We start from the raw sequence: 20,599 nt of genomic DNA on the forward strand, positions 1-20,599 counted from the left end.
TGTGAGCGTCCTCTGAATCAATGCAGTCCTGTTGCCTCTAGTTTCCCTTCTAACTGGACATTGTTCTGGGCTCCTTAGGCGGCTAGGGAATCAGGGGGCCTCCTCAAGGGGGCTCTTGGACAAGAACCTGTTTCTGAGTTTTCCTGCATCTGCATGTGCAGCTCCAAGAGTGGCAGATCTAAGAAGCTGTGGGCTCGGAGAGGCGTGGGCTGGCTCTGCGTCTGAGCGTCTTGGCCCCATGGTCCTTGGCCCCCTTCCCCAGGCAGAGCTCCCTGCATGCTCCTTCGTTCCTGGGCCTGCCCAGACATCCTGTTGGCTCTGTGCTTCAAGGCCCAGGGAGGTGGGGTGGACGCGGGGTGCAGGGGGAGAGGAATGCCAGTGAGCTCTTTGCTCACTAGAAGCCTCTGCTGTGATGAGGTCCTGAAGCATGCCAACTCAGGACCCAAGGGTATTCGCAGGGCAGCGTCTGGTTGCGGACAGATGGGCAGGTTGCAGACTGAGCGTCTGAGCAGGGAGAAGGTCTGCCTTCCTGGAGAAGGCAGGTTGGGGAGCCTGAGGGAGCAGGGGAGCCGAGGCCAGTGCACAGCTGGGAGGGAGGGGGGACCCCAGGAGGACAGCTTGTGGTTGCTGTGAGACCCGGGCGAGCTGGTTGGGGCACCAGGAGAGAGCCCGGGGAGGCCGTCTGTCACGAGCGGCTGTGTGAGCTGCCAACCAGGAGGCTGGGGTGAGCCACTGCCCTGTCCCCCTCTGTGTCCCTGCCCGCAGTACATGTACTGGACGATACTCCAGCAGCTGACCCACCACACCGTCAATGGCTGCAACCTGCGCCCAGGGGACCTGCTGGCTTCTGGAACCATCAGCGGGCCGGTGAGTCTCCGATGCCTTGGGCGCTGTCCGTGTGGACAGCCTGCTCCTCGCACAGACCCGAGGGCCCTGAGCTTGTCCTGCAGAAGGGCTTCCCACCCAGCTTCGTCCAGCGGGGGGTGCACAAGGGGCTTCCTTTCCAGGTCCAGACCTACGGACACTGCAGGGTGGGAGACTGCATCTCTGTGCTTAGGGGGCAGAGGACGTGGGGGAGTCAGGGAGTGGCCATGCAGTCTGGCTGTCACTGGGTCACGTGCACCTTCCCAGGATGAGAGGACCCCACTGCTGTGCCCCCTGACCCCCTCTTGCCACCATAAGCCCATGGGAGAGTCATAGAACCTTAGGGGATGGAGACTTCGGGATGGTGCACGTGCCGGTCACTTCCTGCAAGGTCCTGACCGCAGCCTGTGGGTCGATGGGAATCTCTCCCCAGTGGGACGGTGTCAGGCGTGGCAGCATGTGGGTTCGCTGCAGTCACAGGGCGGGCGAGGGCCTGGGCGCACTGTCCAGCACTGCCCGGGACCCAGACAGTGCGAGCAGGGCCCAATGCGGAGGTCCCACCGAGGCAGGGTCTTTGAGGGGCACAGCACCCCGTCCCTGTCCGGGGCTCCTCGGCTTTGCTACACGTCCATTCTGCAGCCGACACCCTCACCAAGGTGTAAATACATGGGAGGCTTTCTTCCTTTCCTGTGATGAAGGAGCCAGAGAGCTTTGGCTCCATGCTGGAGCTGTCGTGGAGGGGAACGAAGGCCATCGAGCTGGGGAACGGACAGACCAGGAAGTTTCTGCTGGACGGCGATGAAGTCATCATAACAGGTGAGGGCAGCCAGGCCTCGAGGGCTCCGTGCACCTGCTGCTGGCCCGCGTGCCCTGGTCGTGTGGCGCTGAGGGCTGGCCCAGAAGCCATCTGTCCGATCTCGCCCCCACTCCGGCATTCCCAGGCCCCTGTCTGCTTCTTGTGACCGCCCCCAGCCTTGGCCACCGGGGACTTTAAACCTCAGTGTCCACGACCGGAAAGGCCCCAGGTGTCCCACTCTGTCTCCCTTCCTACTGAGCGAGAATGTGGGGTAGCGGCAGGCTCCCACACTTCTGGGCTTTGCCGTGCCGGGACCCCGTGTCCTGAGACCGGGCCGAGCTGGGCCGTGCTGCCCGCCGGGTGTTACACCCAAGGGGGAGGCACTGCAGTGGCCGGCAGCGCCCTCGTCAGAGGCAGACGCGGGTCCACCCCCGGCTCCCACGGGCTGTGCGACGCTCGCCGAGGTGTCGACCCTCCTGGACTCCGGTGCGTCACCTTTAAGTACTTACGTTTTAAAAGATTTTATTTACTTATTTGAGAGACAGACAGACCGTGAGTGAGGGAGGAGCAGAGGTTTGTATTTTTTTTAAGATTTAATTTTTTAATTTATTTTTTTAAGATTTAATTTATAGGTTGCTCATCTTTAAAATGGAATCGATGACTCAGAACTTGCCTCATAGCGTGGTTGTAAGGATGAGGGGGGCTGCTTTATTCCTTCATAATCTTTTTTAAAGATTTTATTTATTTATTCGACAGAGAGAGAGACAGCCAGCAAGAGAGGGAACACAAGCAGGGGGAGCGGGAGGGGAAGAAGCAGGCTCCCAGCGGAGGAGCCTGATGTGGGGCTCGATCCCATAACGCCGGGATCACGCCCTGAGCCGAAGGCAGACGCTTCACCAACTGAGCCCCCCAGGCGCCCCTGTTCCTTCGTTCTCGCGCACCTGCTTGAGTCCCATTCTGGGATTCCAGTTGTGAACAAGACAAGTACAGGGTCTGGCCTTTGGGAGCACCTGGCAGGGTTTAATCACTCGCCTGGGGTCTCGCTGCCAGTAGGCACTGAAACCGAGGTCCCACCCGCCAGCTTCTCGTCAGGACCCCGACTCTGAGCCCCTTGTTTTCCTTACCCTCGTTGCAAACCTCTCCAGACCTATATTTTCAAACACTTGTGGGGTGTTCGGGTCAGCAGGCACGCCCGGTCCTCCATGCTCACAGCCCGAGTGTCACGTCGTCACCCCTTCCTTGGCCCCATCCTCGTGCCGCTGTTTCCCCTGTGGGCTGGCACCGCGGCCCCATTCTGTCAACACAGCCTGCTGAGCAGCCTTTCAAAGCCTCACGCCCCCTCTGTGCAGCTGCCTGCCCCAAGCCACCACCCCTCCGTGCCGGGACTGCCGGCACGTGCCCGGCCCCCGCGGTCCGCCTTGCCGTGGGGGGCGTCACTCGTCTGCTCCCAGTTGCCTCCTGGCTCCCTAGGGCCTCTTGTGTCAGATGTGCACCTGCCACTGCCCTGGTTCTGCCCGCCCGCCAGGCCCCATTGAACCCCCGTGTGCCTGAGGACTTACATCTTGCTCAGCCCCAGTAGTGCCCTCGCTGGGCGCTCGGGTATAATCGGTCTGTGCCGGCAACGCCCAATTCTAGTTAATTGTACGTGCGTGTTCCCAGCCTGACTAGGAGCTTGGATTCCTTCCTCCGGCTGCTGTCACAAGTGGCCACCAACATGCTGGCTTAGAACAACAGAAATTCCTCCTCTCCCCGTTCTGGGAGGAAGAAGTCGGAAACCCAAGGGTTGGCAGGGTGTCCTCCTCGCTGAGGCTCTCGGGGAGGACCCGTTCCAGCCTCTGCCACCTGCTGGTGGCTCCTGGGTCCCCTGGCGGCCACATCCCTCCAGCCTCCCCCGCCGTCCTCACTCAGATTCCTCCATGGCCGCCTGTCTCAGTGGCGCACTCGCCATGGCATGTAGGGCATGCCCGGGTCATCGCCGCATCTAAGACCCCTCACTTACTCACACTTGCAAAGAGTACTGCGTAAGGTAGCAGTCAGGGGTTCCAGGGCCGAGGGCCTGAACTCTGTGCGGTCATTGTTCAGGGCAAGCTCCAGCCCCACGGGTCTCTGCAGGCTGACTGTGTGCCAGGCATGCATTAGGAGCCGTGCAGCTGTTGGTCGATTAAGCAAAGTGGAGCTGGTAGAGAAGGTGCAGGCAGAGCCCAGGCCGTTACCGTCCCCACAGCCCTGTTGTGGCCTAATTCCAGCTTCGCTGAGATTTCTGAGAACCTGCCAGGGGCCAACCAAGTTATAGCGCGTACACCGCCCTGATTCCGTCTGACACTCACAGGAGACCTAGGCCAAGGGATCGTTGCCCCAGTTTACAGGGCAAAGAGCTCGGGTTGACAGCAGGTGGGTTGCCTGCTGGGATCATGCTCGGGGGAAGCTGGGGTGCAGCTCATGGACCTCTCTGTGGCCGTGGTCCTCTCCGTGGCCGTTATTTTCAGTGTTTCTGCAGTGCTTACGCACTTGACGCAGACCCTCAGCCCTCCTTCAACGCCGTGAGCGTTGAGCCCAAAGTGTCTTCTGAAGTTCTGGCTGGGGAGGAGCTGGGATGGGAGAGGAGGGAGTTCCAGCTTCACCTTCCTGTCCTGCCTCCAGGGCCCCCACCCAGCTATTCCAGGCTGGGCCGTGGTCCAGGACAGGGGCCTATGTGGATGTGTGAGGGTCTCAGCCCCCATCAGTGGAGCCGCAGCACTCCCTTGGAGCCCCAAGGCTCACGTAGTGGGTCTGTTTTCTCTCCGCTCTTGCTCTCTGGCTCCCCCCGACACCTGCGAGCCCTAGCGGTATCTATCCTTGTGCTCCCACCATGGCCAACCTTCTGGGTGTGACGGCCTCCTCTGTCTACAGAACGGAGAGCTCGTGGCCCAGTGCGGGTGCAGGTGCGTGCGGGTCCTGCTGCCTGGGCTGCGCCCGGCCGCGTCCCACTGTTCTGTGCCCTCCGTGTCTCCCGGCCCCCCACAGCCCCTTCTTCTGCAGGATTTCCTTTCTTGCTTCTCGTGTTAATACAGACTCTTCCCTGGTATTTATTTCCTTGGACCGTTTCCACAGGAAGATAGCGAAAGAGAACGTGCCCGTATGGAGTCAGAGCCCCGTCCTGAGCCAGAAGCTGTTTAGCAGGAATCTTTAATCAGACACAAAACTCCTCGGTGAACACAACAGCAACACCGTGATTTGCTGTGCACGTACCGGGTGCCAGGAACAGTGTGCATTATTCTGCACACGGGAAGCCCCTTGGATTCCCGTGGTGCCCTTATTCTGACTTACAGATAAGTCCTTGGAGGCCCCGGGCGTGGAGTACTTGGACCAGAACCACACAGTTAGCAGGTAGCAGCCCCAGAGGGCAGCTTACGGCCTTGGGATGCAAAGCCCACCACCTTCGCCGCCCCACGAGGATGCCAGCCTCCCCCATCTGCTTTCCTGGGTCATTTCCTACAGTTTGGTTCAGTGCTGTGATGCGGTCGGGACTCCCCAATGCTCCCGTGGCAGAGACCCCTGGTTTCAGGCTCGGCGCTGCTCCCCAGGGCTGGCCCCGTGTCCCCGGGGCTCTTCTGCGAGGTAGGGTGTGCACCTGGACACGCCGGCAAGAGCGGCGTTCCGCGAAGCTGGGAGACTGGGCTGCAGCTACGGGTCGCATTCCCGTTGGTGGAATGGAGTGGGGGGTGGGCTGAAGGTCAGCGTCCAGGCAAGGGCCAGTGAGGTCAGGATGCCGTATTCCAGAGAACGGGGTATGCTTTCACCTTCACTTCTACCGTTGGTGGCGGTGGGGGAGAGGCGGGGGAGCTGGCTCTGACCTCTCGGCTCCCTCTACCCCTACATGGATACACCGGCCCCCAACTTCTCCTCTCCAGACCTGGGAGCAGCATCCTGGGGGCTTGGGAAGGCTCTGGGGTCCCTTCCCGGCTGGGTGCGGCTCCTTTCATCCTCTGGTCCGGTGGGCTCAGCCAGGACAGCTCTGCTTCCAGGGGGCGTCCGGCAATGTCCGCAGATAACCTTGGTTGTCCGTGAATGGGAGTCAGAGATGCCGCCGAGCATCCCACCGAGCACGGCGAGCCCTCACTGGTGAGGGACATCCAGCCCAAGATGTCACGACACTGCGGCTGAGAACCCCATCTCGGCCACCTGCCATGCCAACTGTAAAGTGGGGGATGTGGGCAGCCTTGTCTACGGGGATGGCTGGTCGGAAAGGGAAATGCTGGCGTCGTGGATCCGTGTCCAGGAAGCAGGCAGTGCGTTCCTGGGACCAGGGCAGGGGGCCGCGTGATGGAGTGAGCGGCAGCGTCGGGGGCTGGGGAGGAGGATGGCGCATCAGCGTCTGCCGCTCCAGGAGGAAGGCCCTTGGAAGAGGCTGCCGTTCTGACCTGGTTGCTGGATGCTTGTCTGCTCGTGTCCACACTGGGCAGCAGATGGCACGGCCCCAGATTCGGGGCCTGTCTCCAGCAGGTGGGGGTGTCCGGCGGTGTGTTTGTGTGGCTCAAGGTCACAGGCAGCCCCTGCTGGAGCCCTCATGGTCACTGGTGCCTGGCACCACCCCTCACCTGCTCTGGCCTCCACGAGGCCTGGGGCCCGGGGAGCAATGCAGGCTGAGGGGCCCAGGCCGAGGCCTGACGCTCTTAAGTCTGGGCGTTTCCATCACCTTCTGTCTGGGGCCCTTTGGGCTCTCTTTAAAACATAGCTGTGACTGTCACTGTCTTGCCAGAAACTCCTCCGTGAACCTCAGTGGCCTCAGAATAAGGCTCAAAGTCCCTAACACGGCTCGTCAGGGCTCTCCGTAAGCAGCCTCTCCGGGGCCCACGCAGCGGCTTTGCAGAACAAATGTAGCACACGCGCCCCTCGCCTGGACCTCCGTGCCCACGCGATGCCGTTCCTTCCGTGCCCTCCTGGCGAACTCCTACCCACCCTTCAAATCCCAGCTCAGATGCTCCCTCCTTCCTGCTCCCGGCTCCTCCGTGCTGACCTCTCCAAACTGCACACACCGCGTCCTCTAGCTCCGGTCTAGCCGGGCCCCCCACCAGCCAGCCCCCGCTTGCCTTTCCCTCTCCCTGTAGATGGGAAAGATGTGGAATCCGATGACTGAAGCTCACGTTGGTTGAACATCAGGCATTTGCAGAACTCAGGCAGTGTGGCCTCTGGAGAATTAGAAGACCTGGGCTTTGAACCCAAGCCCACTCAGGAAGGGTTGACCCCCTGTCAGAAAAGCCGCGGAGTCTGTGCTTCCGAGGGCCCCTGATGGCAGGGCACGCCTGGAGTTCCCTCTCGGTGCCCCCATGGATCTGCTCAGTCCCTGGGGACAGTGGTTCTTACGTTTAAAATATGTGTTTGTCGTTCCTGCCTAGAGTCCAGCAGACTGGCCGCTCGGCAGCGCTTCCTGTGAGCCCGGCAGCCTTGTGGCTAACCCTGTCCTTCTCCATCCCAGGGCACTGCCAGGGAGATGGGTACCGCGTCGGCTTTGGCCAGTGTGCTGGAAAAGTGCTGCCCGCTCTCTCGCCCGCGTGACCTTCTCTGCATTGCTGGATGCAAGGAGCTCCCCGTCCCCCCACCTGGGGCGTTAGCGGCCGTCTGTGCGGCTGTGAGCCTGGTTCCTCATGCTGGGTAAATAAAGCCATTGTGCTTGGCCTTCACGCTCTACGCCCTGTGCTGTCGTGGTGTGTGAGGTCCCCGCACGCTCTGGATTTGATCCGGAAGGTCCTGGAGAGACCCTCACTTGTCTCGTTCTCATGAGTGGTGCTCATCACACGTCCTTCCCGTCACACATCCCGGCCCTCCTAGCGTTCCCGGGAGTGTGGGAAGAGAGTGGCAGCTACACTAGTTAGGGTCCTCAGAGAAACAGAAACGAGAAGATATGTATGTGTATAGAGAGATTTATTTTAAACAATTGGCTCATGTGATTGTGGAGGCTGGCAAATCCAAAATTGGCAGGGTGGGCCAGTAGGCTGGTAGGCTGGAGACCCAGGGAAGAGTTGCAGTTTGAGTGTGAAGGTGGTCTGCTGCGGAATTCCCTCCTCCTCGGGGGAGATCAGGCCTTTTTCTTGTAAGGCCTTCAACTGATTAGATAGGGCCCACCCACATTATGGAATGGGAGGTGATCTGCTTTACTCAAAGTCCACTCACTCAAATGTTAATCTCATCTGGAAAATACCTCCATAGCAACATCTAGGCTAATGTTGGACCAAACGTGGGTATCATGGGCCAGCCATGTTGACACATAAAATCATCACAGCACCCCACACATCCAGTATTCCTTGGGGGCTGATTCATGGGGTGCAGAGTTCATCCATGGGCACTGTGGCTGTCTCAGCACATCGCAAGCCTCAGGCAGAGACCCCAGGTTGTGGGCATACACACCTGAACTGTGGGAGAGCAGAAAGGGGGCCGGGGACTCGCTTTGCTTCCCCTGTAAGCCCATGAGAATCCACGGACTGAGCCCCACCCACAGCAGATGGGCAGCCCCAGTCCCAGCCTGGTTCCTGGTCCCCACAGTGACTTCTCTTGAGCTGAAGGACCTCACAGCAGAGCCTGTCCATCAGGTCATGCCATCCCTTCATGTCAAAATCTTTGTTGAGCGCCCTCTCTGTGTCAGGCACTGTTCGGGGCACAAAAGATGCAGTGGAGCACAGAAGAGCCCACCCTCTGCCCTCATGGGGCTTGATTTCCAGTAGGAGAGAGACAGACAATAGGCAAAGGGACAAGGAAAAGACAGACCGCATGTAAGGTAGCGATGCGGTCTCTGGAGCACTGGGGTATGCAGGTGGTCAGGGAAGGCTAGCGTCTTGGGTTCTTGGTGCTTCCCTGCCAGGCAGCCAGAGGAAGGGAGGGAGCCAGCCGGATGGATATCTGCAGAGAGAGAATGCTCCAGGCAGAGGGACTATCAGGGCAAAGCCCCAAGGATGGGGCATCATGCTTACCACTTCAGGGAACATCGAGGAGGCTGAATTTCTCCCATGAAAGCATTCCAGGGCAGGGAAGTCTGGAGTTTTATGGCAACACCACAGTGTCCTGGAGAGCCCACACCGTTCACTCTCAGCACGGGTTTTCATCCTCAAGGCCGCCTCATGGTACCAAAGGCTGCTGGAGCTCCAGCCACTATGCCCAAGTTCCAGGCCTGCAGAAAAAGGAAATCAAGAGGCAGGGGGTGGGGAGGATAGAAGCACCCCCTTCCGGCTGAGTTATGTCAATTTAAGCAGCCTCCCTGGGAGTTCTATACCACACTTTTCATCTGATTTCATTGGCAAAAATCACAAGACCACACCTCATTTCAAGGAAGTCTGAGAATGCAGTCTTTTAGCTGAATGCATTGTTTCCTCTGTTAAAACCAGAGCTCAGTGGCTAAAGAGGAGGAGGGGAATGGATACTGGGGAGCCGCTGGTGGTCTCTGCAGTCCGCAGGCTGGGAGGCCTCACTCTTGGAGGCAGACCTGCTCTCACGCGCAGACTCATGGAGCCGAGGCCTGGGCCATTGTCTCCAATCTTTGCTGATTTCGGGGGAATTCCTGTGCAGCTCCGATGACTGCAGGGCCTCCCAGACCCCCACCGTCTGAAGAAGATTGACCCAAACACTCACTCTCAGGATTTGGAAGGCCAGACCCTTCCCGCGGATTTCTCTGCATTCCTGGGGGCTTGTGTTCCGTCGGCTCTGCCAGCATCCCTGTTCTCCATCCTGTGTTGGAGATTGTTCGTCTCGCTCTGTCTCCTGGCATCCTTTGGCGTGAGGTTTCCATCCTTCTTTGCCTTGGAGGCCTGACGTCACTGCGGCTAAACACCTGCTATGTCAGCTGCTATCAGCTGGATGCTGGTATCAGCTACGGAGAGCACGCATTTAGCCCCTCGCCATGCACTTAGTGCTTCTGGGGCAGGTGGTGCAGGGATATCTGCTGGGTGGGGCTGTGGAGCCCGAGACACACAGGGCAGGGGCAGCCAGCTGTCATCGAGGCCCCAGACGCATCCACGCAGCAGAGCAGGACGTCTCAGCTGGGTCCTTCCTGGGCTCCCTCCACCGCAGCCTCTCTCCTCCCCGGTCTCCAGGAATGCCTGGGGCAGCCCCAGTGACCAGTCAATGAGCGGTCTTTGGTTTGGGAGCCGAGCTTATTAAGAAAGGACAAGAAATACACAACAGTGGCACTTGTGGCCTGATTTTCTTTCTTTCACAACCGTGTGTCGTGCACCAGAGGCTTTTTGAAACTGTGGACAGAGTTTGCAGATTTGGTGGCTTGTCCAAGGATGAGGCTAACCTCAGGCCAAGACCATATTTTTGGGGACAAGGGAGCCTTAGGATTTTAAGTACCGTATTGATTTTATCTCAAAGATTCCTGATGCAAAATGGATCTCCAAAGTGGTTATGTTTTTTTTCTTTCTTTAGTTTGGAAGCATATATTTTTAATGCCCTCAGGAAAAATTAACGTGTCAGGGTTGCCTTCCAAAGCATGAATCTGTTTCCTGTATCTGTTCCTTTCCTGCCCCCTCGGCAGGACCCCCGGGCCTGGGGGAGACGCAAGAAGGACGCAGAGGGGCCACTGGTCGACGGGAGATGGTGGGGAGTGCGTGCTTCCTTGGCCAATCTGCTGTTTTGTTTCTTTGGTTTGGTTTTTCATGGTCTCGGAGACTAAGACCGGGGCCAGGATTATTCAGACACTGTCCCAACAACACACCCAAAAGCTGGAGCCGTGAGTCCTTTCTTAAAGCGGGATCGGAATGGAACATCTCTGTGTCCACTGACCAGTGTTGTCTGATGATTCGAGCGATGTCTGCCTTCTCCAGACGCTAAGCTCCCGGGGGCAGAGCCAGTTGCTGCTCGCGGAAAGTTCTCCACGACCTAGCACAGCGCCTACCCAGCACATAGTAGGCACGCAGCACGTATCTGCTAAATGAATGAACATCTGGGAGATCACTGGGGACAGGACTCCGCCCCTAAACCAGCAGACACCTGGAGACCCACTCTGCCTCAGTATCGAAGAGGAGTTAAGTCAAGCTGCACGCTTAAATAAAAGACATCCTGTTCTCCTGCCTCAACGTATGTTTTCATAGCGACAACACAAAAATAGTTGCAAAACCATCTATGGTGTTTGAAAATTGGCAAGACACCAAGCATAACAGTTTGCTTATTTTTCTTTTTTTAATTGAAGTATAATTGACATACAGGGTTCTGTTAGTTTCAGGTGTATAGAGATTCAGCACTTACGTGCATCACCCGTGCCCATCACGACGCGTGTCCCTGGACCCCCTGCCTCTGGGGCATCCCCTCCTCCCCTCGCTGCCCCTCTGACCATCAGTCTCTCCTCCAACAAACATAACAGTCCAGTCATTGCACGTGAGCCGTGCTGGGGAGGGGGGCAGTTTGAGATGAACATTTAAGACATACAAATTCATGAGTTCTATAAATATTTTTAAATAAAATTTTAAAATTTTAAATGTATCATTCTTGCCTTAATTTCATTAGAATCACTATTTTGTCATAACCAAGCTTTTGACGTAATTTGGGTTTTATTGAGAGACTAATCTAAATGACAAAAAAGAAATTGAATTATACTCAAAATGTACAAAATATAGTCTCACAAAACTCTAATGTTAAAAATTGCAAAATGAAATTTATTTCATATGCATTTGTCAGTTATTTTTCTTTGATAATATCCAAAATCTCCCTGAAGATTAAAGGCAAGAGACAATTTATAATTGAAGAACATTAACCTTGCATATCAAAATTATCTAAACCAAGCTGAAATGTTTAAATTTATTTTTTTTTAATTAATTAAATCCTTTTAAATACTTCTCATAAAAATAAAGGGATTCTCAATCCTAGTGTTCGGTGTCCATCTGGTCACCACAGTGACTAGTTAGTATCACTCTTCACATGTGATGAGGCCTAACGTGTAGATGAATTAATGCGAATCCATTACTATTGCGAAATGTGCCCTACTTGCCGCGTGCGGCTGTTGTGACGACGGGGCTACTCCGTGTCCCTGGAAGCACGGATCGGACAAAGAGCAAGAAAACGGGTATGTGGTGCAGCTGCGAAATGCCACTGTGTGGACGTGAATCAGCTGCATCGTGCTGGGAGTGCTGAACCAGCTAACCCGTCATCTTTCCTCTGCTGCTGCCCCGCCTCCCTGCGTCAGGGGACGGGCCCACCTCCCGTGGTGGCCGTGACCCACCGCGGACCTCGTCCTCGTGCCATTCACCCTGGTTTATTTGGACGCCGTGCAGGATGGGGCGAGGCTGCGCCTGGGGCCCGGCCAGTGTCACTCATGGGAGGGGCACCTGGGGTGTAGGTCGCTACCCCAGGCGGACCCTCGAGGGACAGAGGGGCCCCTGTGGCCCTGACGTGAAAGCGTGCGTGTCTGCTTGTCACGTGCGAGCCCCCTGAAGCACGAGTCCCAGGGAAGGACCCCCTTGCCCAGGATCAAGGGCAGTCCCGCTGCCTTACCTCCCTCTCTGGGCCCCACATTGTGATATATTTTGTGCAACGAAGAGACTTGTTCCTTGCTCAGATCTGAGTGAGTGGCTGAGCCTGGACTCCGGGACTTCGAGCCTCGAGGGCAACGCTTCTCTCCGGCCGGAGATGATGGTTCAGTGGGTGGAACTGTGCCTTTGATCCACGGTTTGTGTGCAAACCCCGGTCACACGGGAGCTGCTCATGAATGTGGGTGGCGTTGTCCTCGCAGAGCTCGCTGCTTCGTGGCTGTGAGCTCAACACCAAGCTCGTCTCTCAAATCAGAGGGGAGCTTGACCTGCTCCGGGATGCCCCTTACAGCACTGCTGATGGAGCCCAGGCTCCAGCCTCCTGGACGTCCAGTCCCTACGCCTTCTGCTCACGGCCCTGAGCCCCCTTTCTACCTACGGGGTGAAGCCCGCCATCTCCCCGCTTCGTGGACTAACTGATGCGCCCTGGGGGTGGGTTATAATACCGCGTGGGATTATTTGGGGGTGTATTGGCCAGCCGCTTCCCTGTGTGGTCAGGCTGAGGGGTTCCCAGTTCCGTGGACCTTCTTGACTATGTGTGTCAGGCAAGAAGACACTCTTTCTCTGGGAGAAAGGCATATAGCAGGACTGAGACAGGGTGCCCCTGGCTTTGGTGCAGCTGGCTGGTGGGGGGACCAAACTGTGTAAGAAGGGGCATCGAGGACTGCTCCTGTCCTCCTCTTTCCCAAATACTCAGTTAGGACATGCGTTTTGTGCACTAGCTGGGCCAAGCCTAAGATCTGTTGTCAGGGAAGAACAGCAGGGCCCAACGCAGTGATGCTTGGTTTGTCTCCCTGCATGTGTTCTCCATCCTTCCCAGCCCTGCTGTGTCCTGGGAGGCTGACCTCTGGGGATGACGGCACTGAGGCTCAGGCCGAGAGTGGAATGCAGGAGGAGAAAGAAGCCGGGAGTAGTTGTTTTCCTCACTCCTTCCCTTCTGGGCCACCGGTTTGGGGTGGCTGTGTCCCGCTGGGTCCGTCTACCCATGGCTCACAGCTCCCGTGGGCAGCACGGCCGCCCCCCACCCCAAGCCAGGGGTGGCAATGGCTTCTCATCGTCATCTATCCTGGTTTATTCACCAGCCCTTGTGGGTTCTCCTAAACCTGTCTACGCATCGGAAAACAGTCCCTAAATTAAGCCCTCCTCAATGAATATTTTGAGTACACAGAGGAATGTCTGGAATGATGTCTGGAATTTCCCTGGAATACTGCAGAGGAAGGAAACTGAGGGCTCAGGGAGATGGGAATGTTGGAGTGAGTGCATTCTGTGTGACTGACTGGATCAATCACCCCAAAACCAAGCTCTCTGGAGGGCCCTGAGGCCAATTCCATCACAAAGGCATTAAGAATGCATTAGGAAGCGCGGGGGTCCCCAGCACGCTTGCTTGCGGAGCTCTCCTTCAGGTTGGAGACAATGGTGAGAGAAGAGCTTCCAGATGTCAGCAGTAATAATGGGGTCCCACAGACTGGACGGGGCCACGTGGTACAGGGGACCCAAAGGTATAGGGAGCGTCTGTAGCAGACAGGATACCGTGTGGGGCTTCTCACCATCCCAGTAGGAGAATCAGAGCGCTGGCAACTGTGGAAGATTCAGGAAGAGAGGATTCAGGGCCGTACTGGGGAGATGTATGTGGAAGGACGTCTTTGAAAAGGTCTCGAACGTGAAGATAATCGTGTGCCGATGAAATGCCCATCAGAAGACATCCACAGCAGAGAAGGCTCTCGATAATTAGGTGGGGGTCATCCCCCTCCCTTATCCACTCTGGAGCTTGCTTCCACAGTGGCCACAGTGGAAGGGATGGAGGCCGTATATGGGTTCAACAACGTGGGCTCTCCCTCACTAAGGCTCCTCCGTTTCCATCATCTCCAGATATGCAACCTGCCGGTGAGTGAGGCTAATGTCCAGCCCCTGGTAGGACACCATTCCCCAGGAGTGGGCTGTGGGAACAGGCCAGCCACTTAGGGGTGGGTTGATTACACGGGACCCCTTCGATCATGGAGGGTGGAGGGAAGAACTTCATATTCTGAATGTAGACTTGCCCTCCCTGCCGCCCCAGCATTTGTTGGGTTTCATTCAGCTCCATGCATCTCAGCGACATGACCTTCCCCCGAAGAGTGCATTTGCAAAGGAAATGCAGCAGTGGGCTCCCGCCCTGGAAATTCACTGCTATAGCACTTCCCTCATCACCCAGAAGCAGTGGGCATGACGGAAATTTGCAGTGTGCTGTGGACAGCTCAGCTCTGGTGGCTGACCTACAGAATGCAGCATCTGCCCTAAACCAGAGGCCCCATAGTGCCGCCTTCCCCCTAGCTGGAGGATCCGAGTCTGGAAACCAAGGGATGGAGGCAAAAGGAGCCCTCTGGCTGCTAGACCTAATAATAACCCACTTATTTTTGTTTTTCGCCCTTGTATCCTCAGCCTTGGTGGGTCTGGGAATTCTTAGGGAGAAGAGACGCTTCCACCAGGGTACACAGTTACAGGTGGGCTGAGTCAGAAACAGATCATCGTCCTCTTGTCGACCAGGGGGCAGAGAAGGGGATCGCTGCACGGTCAGAGTGGTCTATCCCAACTGCACAGTGGGGGCGGGGCGCAAGGAGGACTCGTTCTGGAGCCCAGAGGTTCACCGGGGAGCCTCTTGTGACTCCCATTCCATACCCCCCAGTGACGCTGACGGTCCTGAGACCGTAGTCGGGGTGGCGCTCTCCTAGGGCACCTGTTCTCTCAGAGCAGCTGAGGCCTTCCAACTGTCTTCGCATTCTCTGTGGGTTGGTAGGAACTGGCAACCGGTGAAGACAGGCCATCAAGAATGTGAATCTTCCATGAATGAAGATTCGGGGCATCTGCCAGGTGGACTACTCCGAAAGCCATGGGAATTCTGGAAGGTAGAGGGGACGTGGAGTGGGCGGGGAGGAAGGACGCCGTGATTATCGGGCTGGGCCTGGTGGCCAGCCACGGAAGGGAGGACTCGAGCAGCTGGGCTTCATACGAATGGTTTACTTACTCACCTGGAGGTGGGTAAGTCCCAGGTGGGAGCGGGACCGCATTGCTACTCTCCCCCTCCCCCAGACAGTATGGTGGTTCATGGAACTTGAGGTCACCCCTGTGCGGGGCACATATAAACCTGTTCCCCATTCAAGCGAAGTTCACGGATGGATACTGAGTGCTGACAGGGCTGGGTTGTGCTGGTTATGTCTTGTTCCCTCCAGAGCACTGGCAGATATGAACCGCTGCACCCAGCATCCCCCAACCACAGGGTTCTGTTGTTTTGGCTGATGGGAGAGCCGGAGGAGAGACTGGAGGGCTGAAGGTGAGAGATCAAGGTGTACCCTCCCCTCACGTTCTCCCTGCCGGGCTGCGGTTTGAGCAGGAGTTTGGCCGTCTCCCTGTGGCCATGGCTCCTGTCAGTGTCCCCTCCCCCACTGCCACAGTCCTACTAGGTTCTGAGAACCCTCTGCCTCCTTGCCACATCAGGCCGAGCTGGAGACGGCCTCATACCGTGGCCCGATTCTCCATCCCGTGTTGTTTCCCTGAGCCCTGCCCGACCTCTCAGTACTCTTTCCTTAGACCCTCAAAGCACGAAACACTTTGGGCAGCCATCTCTTTCCTGAAGGGAGGCGGGCCGACTCAGGTACCAAAGACAAACTCCACAGGAGGGAGGGAGAGCCTCGGCTGGTGACCATCGAGGACACAATGATCCGGGGGCAGGGCCGGGGAGCGGAGGCCATCTGCCCCTCTTGATCCAGCCAACCTGTGTTTGGACAGAACAGCTGGAAATGCGCGTGTGGACCCGGGGAGCTCAGCGGGGGCACCTCTCAGCAGATGGGGCCAGTGGCCAGAGATGTCCGTGCAGCTTGTCGACCCTCACGGGTAGCAGGGCCGGTCTTCAATGGTGAGACCGTAGGGCTCGGAACCGCAGCAGTGGACACACAGGGCACGGCGATTCTCTGCAGCTGGTGTTTGGAAGCACAGCCAGCTCCTTTTAGATGGAGCTGGCCTCTGGAGTTCAGGGACAGGGTTACGGGTGAGGGAGACCTGGGGCTTTCAATTCCATAAAAACTTGGTAGACATTTGAGCGACTAGTTGGAAAAAATACAACCGAGATGTTGGGAATTGGTACTCCAGGCTGGTGAAGGGCATGTCCTGTTTCTCCTATCAGCCTCTCGGAGCATTCTCGGGGGCCACGCGTCTCCTGCTGTCGGCCCCTCGGACTGTGGGTGCTGCCCACCTGTCCCTTTTCAGATCGCACTCCCTCCCGCAGCCCGCTGTCCAGATGGATTTATTGTCCCCAAATACCACCGTACAGAATGGACTGGGGCACAGACACTACTGAGAGTCTGGATTGGCCTGGGGGGCTGAGCAGAGCACAGTGCGGACAACAGCCCCAAGTGACCACTGGACACCACGGTCTGGAAAATCCTCCATCCTTTCTCTGCAGTGGGGACTTTCTGGTCATCTTTCCCTTAGGTCTTGGACTGTGCCCAACGTCACAGACTTCCCTCTTCCACTGAATGCTTGCACTTCCTCTCTGCCAGCTTCCAGTCTTCAAGAATCCTGTTCATTTCTTTTGCTGGAAGTTTCTCTCTCCATCCACACCCCCAAACCTCATCTCAACTAGCCAGAAACTGGCTAAGAGGCTCTGGCCCCAGGAGCCCACATCCTCGTCCTGAGAAAGAGCAACAACGCAAGCTCCAAATTCCCTTAATACAAGTAAATGTGATGTGTGTCCTGGGGGGGGCTGGGGTTCATTCTATTCCCCACTGTCCTGAGCGAGCTCCCATGGTCTATCACATCTGTCTGTACCTGTCTTCTCTCTCTTGGTGCACGTGTAATAGGGAAAATGAAAGCAATCTGAGTCCTTAATAATAGGAGTCTGGATAATTGTGTACATGCACTAGACGGCATGTCCCACAGCCACTCAAATGATAAATAGGAAGATGGTAGCAGAAATACACTCATGAGATGATGTTAGGAGGGAGCGTGATTTTCAATTATGTAACTGATGACATTTATAGAAAAATATATCTTGCATTTGGACAAGGATTAGGAAGGAGTGTATGGGTACACAATGAAAATCACTGTTTTGCTGGAGGCTTGGATGGGGCGTGATTTTTTTATTTTTGATCTTTTCTGAAATGTTATTTCCCCATGCCACCAAAAAAAACCCAAAAACAAAAACCACCCAAATAAACAAAAAAACCAGTCCAGAGATAGGGTGGGAAACATCAGCAAATCTAAGTGTGGAAAAGGAATGAAGTGGGAGCACGGGGTCCCTAGGGCCGCGCTCCTCAAACTTCAGTGCGCTCACCAGCCGCTTGGTGGCTCTCGCCAGCAGATTCCTGGGCGCCATCCCCAGAGACACAGAGCCTGAAGGTCTGGACTGGGCTCAGGATCCTGGATTTCCAGCGAGCTCCAAACCATTGCAGAGGTGACCCTAGGGCACCAGTCTTTCCCTCCTGAGGATTCCAGAGTATCTCCAGGTGAGGGCTTCCGGAGCTCCTCCATTCTTGGGAGCTGACTGGGAGCTCCTTCTGATTTCCGTCGTAAATCCACACTGATGGGTTTTCACAGAAGTGCTGGCTGTCTCTGAGGTAGGCTGCAGAGCCGAGGCTACTGCTGGGCCTGAGGCACAAGGCCCTTGCTCTAGATCCTTCCTTCATCCAGAGTCTCCGTGCATCACGGTTCACTGCCCTTGCCAGCTGCGTCTTTGTGCATCCCACACAGCACGTGTGCATGTGTGTGTGTGTGGGGGGGAAGCTGGACAAGCCCTGCGATGTGCCTAAACACCTGAGACCTTGTTCACTTTCAGGGGTCACCTAGTGGTGACGGTGCTTTGGAAAGCCACTGCCCGGGTGCCTGGGTTGGAGTGGGACCCAGGGCTGGGATGCAGGCGACGGGAAGGGAGCCTTGCCCTTCTTCTCCTGATGGGGATGGTCGGCCATGCCTCAGAGGGAGGGGGCTCTAGGGTAACTTCACACTGTGTGTGGTTCCACAGATGACAATGACAATGATATAGATGAATAGACACCATATCCCTTGAGATCAGGTTCTGGGAGAGGTTGCTGTGAGTGTCCCTCTGACCAGGGGTCCTGGCTGGGAGATTTGGCCCAGGAAGTGGCCCTGGGAGGTTGAGGAAAGTCCGGGGTTCCAGGCTCTGCTGGGAGGGGGATCCTGGAACCTGTGCCCCTCCCGGCTCAGATCCCTGGCTTCTCCTGGGGGGTGGAGTCAAGGAAGGACACAGCTGTCGGCCCACGTTCCTTCATTCCATCCTCACAACAACCTTGTAAGGTAGACGTTCCCTCACGCTACACATGAGGGAACTGGGGCTCAGAGAGGCTATTACCTGGGGTGATAGAGCAGAAGGTAAAGGAGCTGGGACTTGGGACCAGCGCAGTGGGCCCCATGTTCTTGCTGCAAGGTCGCCGAGGGAGGTGACAGGAGAGGAGGAGACCCCAAGAACAGTCACTATCAGCAACCTGTCCCTGCCCCCCACCAGCCCCCTCCTGTCCTTTCAGCCACAGGAGACTCGCACAAAACAAAGAAGGCAAGGCTCTTCCTCCTCATTGTGACACGAGGGGACTGAGGCACGCAGAGGGGGCGGGACTTGCTCACGGCCACACAGTCTTTGGGTGACGGAGGACGAGACCCAGGGCTCCTGGTCCAGTGGTCCCCCTGCAGCGTGTGCACATCTGAGAGACTATACGGCATGGAATAACCTCGTGTGCAGGGAAGTCAGCCGTGCGGCCGGAGGCGGAGCCGTGACCTCGCTCAGACGATGGTTGTGACGGGACAAGAAAGTGTCCATGTTCTGCTACCAAGGGGTGCGACATCGTGCGTACGGCATGAACGTGACCAATTAAAAAGATATGTGTAAAAAAAGCCTGGGAGAGATATATCAAACTGGCGGCTTTGGGGAGGTGGGATCGTAAGTGTTATTTTCCCCCTTTCCTTCTATTTTTCTGTGTTCCCAAATTCCCAAAATGCACATTTCATTTATGACAGGAAAAATAGACCCCTCTATGTTTTAGTTTAAAAAAATACTGCTGGGAAGCAGGTCTGTGCCTCGCGAGAAGGTGGGGTGAGGCCCCTTCCATCCGCCTCGGCCTTCGCCACTGCTCGGCGGCTGCCCAGCGGTTCGGGCTGGGGATCGGGGGTCGTCTGTGCTCTGTGCCGGGAGCTGCCACGGCTCGTGCGTGTGCCGTTTTGCATTTTAAGGGCAGACAGTGCCCTCACCATGAGAGCGCTGTTGTGTGACGGCGGGGGTCCGCCCTGGACCCTGTCCCAGAAGGTGCACAGGAGCGAGGCGACAGGAACCCCCCATCGTCCCACAGTGGCTCCCCAGCCCTGACCGGCCTCCTGACTCCGGGGCCAGTGCTCCCCTCTCCAGGCTGGCCCACCACGGACCCCCGCGGCACCTCACTCTGGGGCTGGAGAGGGAGCAGGTGCGGCTCCGGGGACCCTCCGTACACGGCCAAACCCATTCCCGCCTCTGCGGGCGGGCTGGCCGGTGGCCAGGGGACATGGAGGCCCCCGTGCCGGCGCCTCAGTCGTCCAGGTGCTGCTCCTCCCAGGTGGACGTGGGGATGGCGCTGTAAGGGTCCATGATGACCCTGGCGCAGCGAACGATCATCACCACGAGGAAGAGGCAGAGGAAGACGAAGCAGGCCAGGGTCAGCCCTTTGTCCACGTCCACGTACACGGGCTCCGGCGTGGGCTCCTCCATGTCGGGGCTGCGGCCGCGGGCTCCTCCGGCTCGGGGTTGACAGGTACCATTTTCCACCCCTGCAGAGAGCCGGGGCAGTGGGGAGGCAGGGCCACAGCCCCCTGGGTGACAGCGTGCGGCCCAGCCCCTCCGAGGGACCCCGCCCCGAACCTCCTAGGCGACCCCCAGCCAAGGCCTGGGGGCAGGGGGGAGAGGTGAGGGAGGACGACCAGCGGGGCGGGGCCGGGTGCAGGGGGCGGCCTCTTGGGGGTGGAGCTCCCGCGTTTGCCTCAAGGGCCCGAGACCCTTAGGAAGGACAGTATCACGGTGCTTTCAACTCTGCGAGCCACCGACTGAGCGTGAGCGGAGAGCGCAGAGCGTGAGCGAGGTTGGGTAAGGAACGCGCTCGAGAGGACAGCAGAAGCCGTGTTTGGAACCGCACATACGAATGGGCTGCAGAGACGCTGCTGTCACTAAATGGGGGGTAGGCGTGGAGGGTCTGCACTGCGGGGGCCTCGGGGGCCTCCCCAGGGACGTCTGCTGAGGCCTCGCCACAGGGCTTGGGAAGCGCAGGTGCGCCTTGCCCTGCAGCCCCGGGCGTAAGACCACGTAGAGACTCCGTGCCTCGTGCCTGCGCCTCCGTGCGAGGGCGGTGACGACGCGCAGGCGCCGGGCCGCGTGGGGGGGGGCGTGTCCGCGTGAGGCGGAGGGGCGGCAGTGTGAGTCCGCGGGGGGGCGGGCAGTGTGAGT

General features: G+C 57.5%; 2 protein-coding genes across 2 annotated transcripts in view; one reads left to right on the forward strand and one right to left on the reverse strand.

Moving 5' to 3' along the window:
* The window catches only part of FAH (fumarylacetoacetate hydrolase), an 18,064-nt gene extending 10,615 nt beyond the window's left edge, over positions 1-7,449 (forward strand). The window contains exons 8-10 of the mRNA XM_034668878.1: positions 764-867; positions 1,563-1,680; positions 7,116-7,449. Coding sequence (XP_034524769.1) covers positions 764-867; positions 1,563-1,680; positions 7,116-7,195 — 302 coding nt within the window. The 3' untranslated portion in view covers positions 7,196-7,449. The remainder of the gene's footprint in view (positions 1-763; positions 868-1,562; positions 1,681-7,115) is intronic.
* A 9,616-nt stretch (positions 7,450-17,065) lies between these two features.
* CTXND1 (cortexin domain containing 1) overlaps positions 17,066-20,599 on the reverse strand; it is a 4,014-nt gene continuing 480 nt past the window's right edge. The window contains exon 2 of the mRNA XM_034667787.1: positions 17,066-19,929. Within this exon, the coding sequence (XP_034523678.1) occupies positions 19,691-19,870 (180 nt within the window). The 5' untranslated portion in view covers positions 19,871-19,929 and the 3' untranslated portion in view covers positions 17,066-19,690. The remainder of the gene's footprint in view (positions 19,930-20,599) is intronic.

Source organism: Ailuropoda melanoleuca, chromosome 9 (genome assembly GCF_002007445.2).
Source record: "Ailuropoda melanoleuca isolate Jingjing chromosome 9, ASM200744v2, whole genome shotgun sequence".
NCBI lineage: Eukaryota > Metazoa > Chordata > Mammalia > Carnivora > Ursidae > Ailuropoda > Ailuropoda melanoleuca.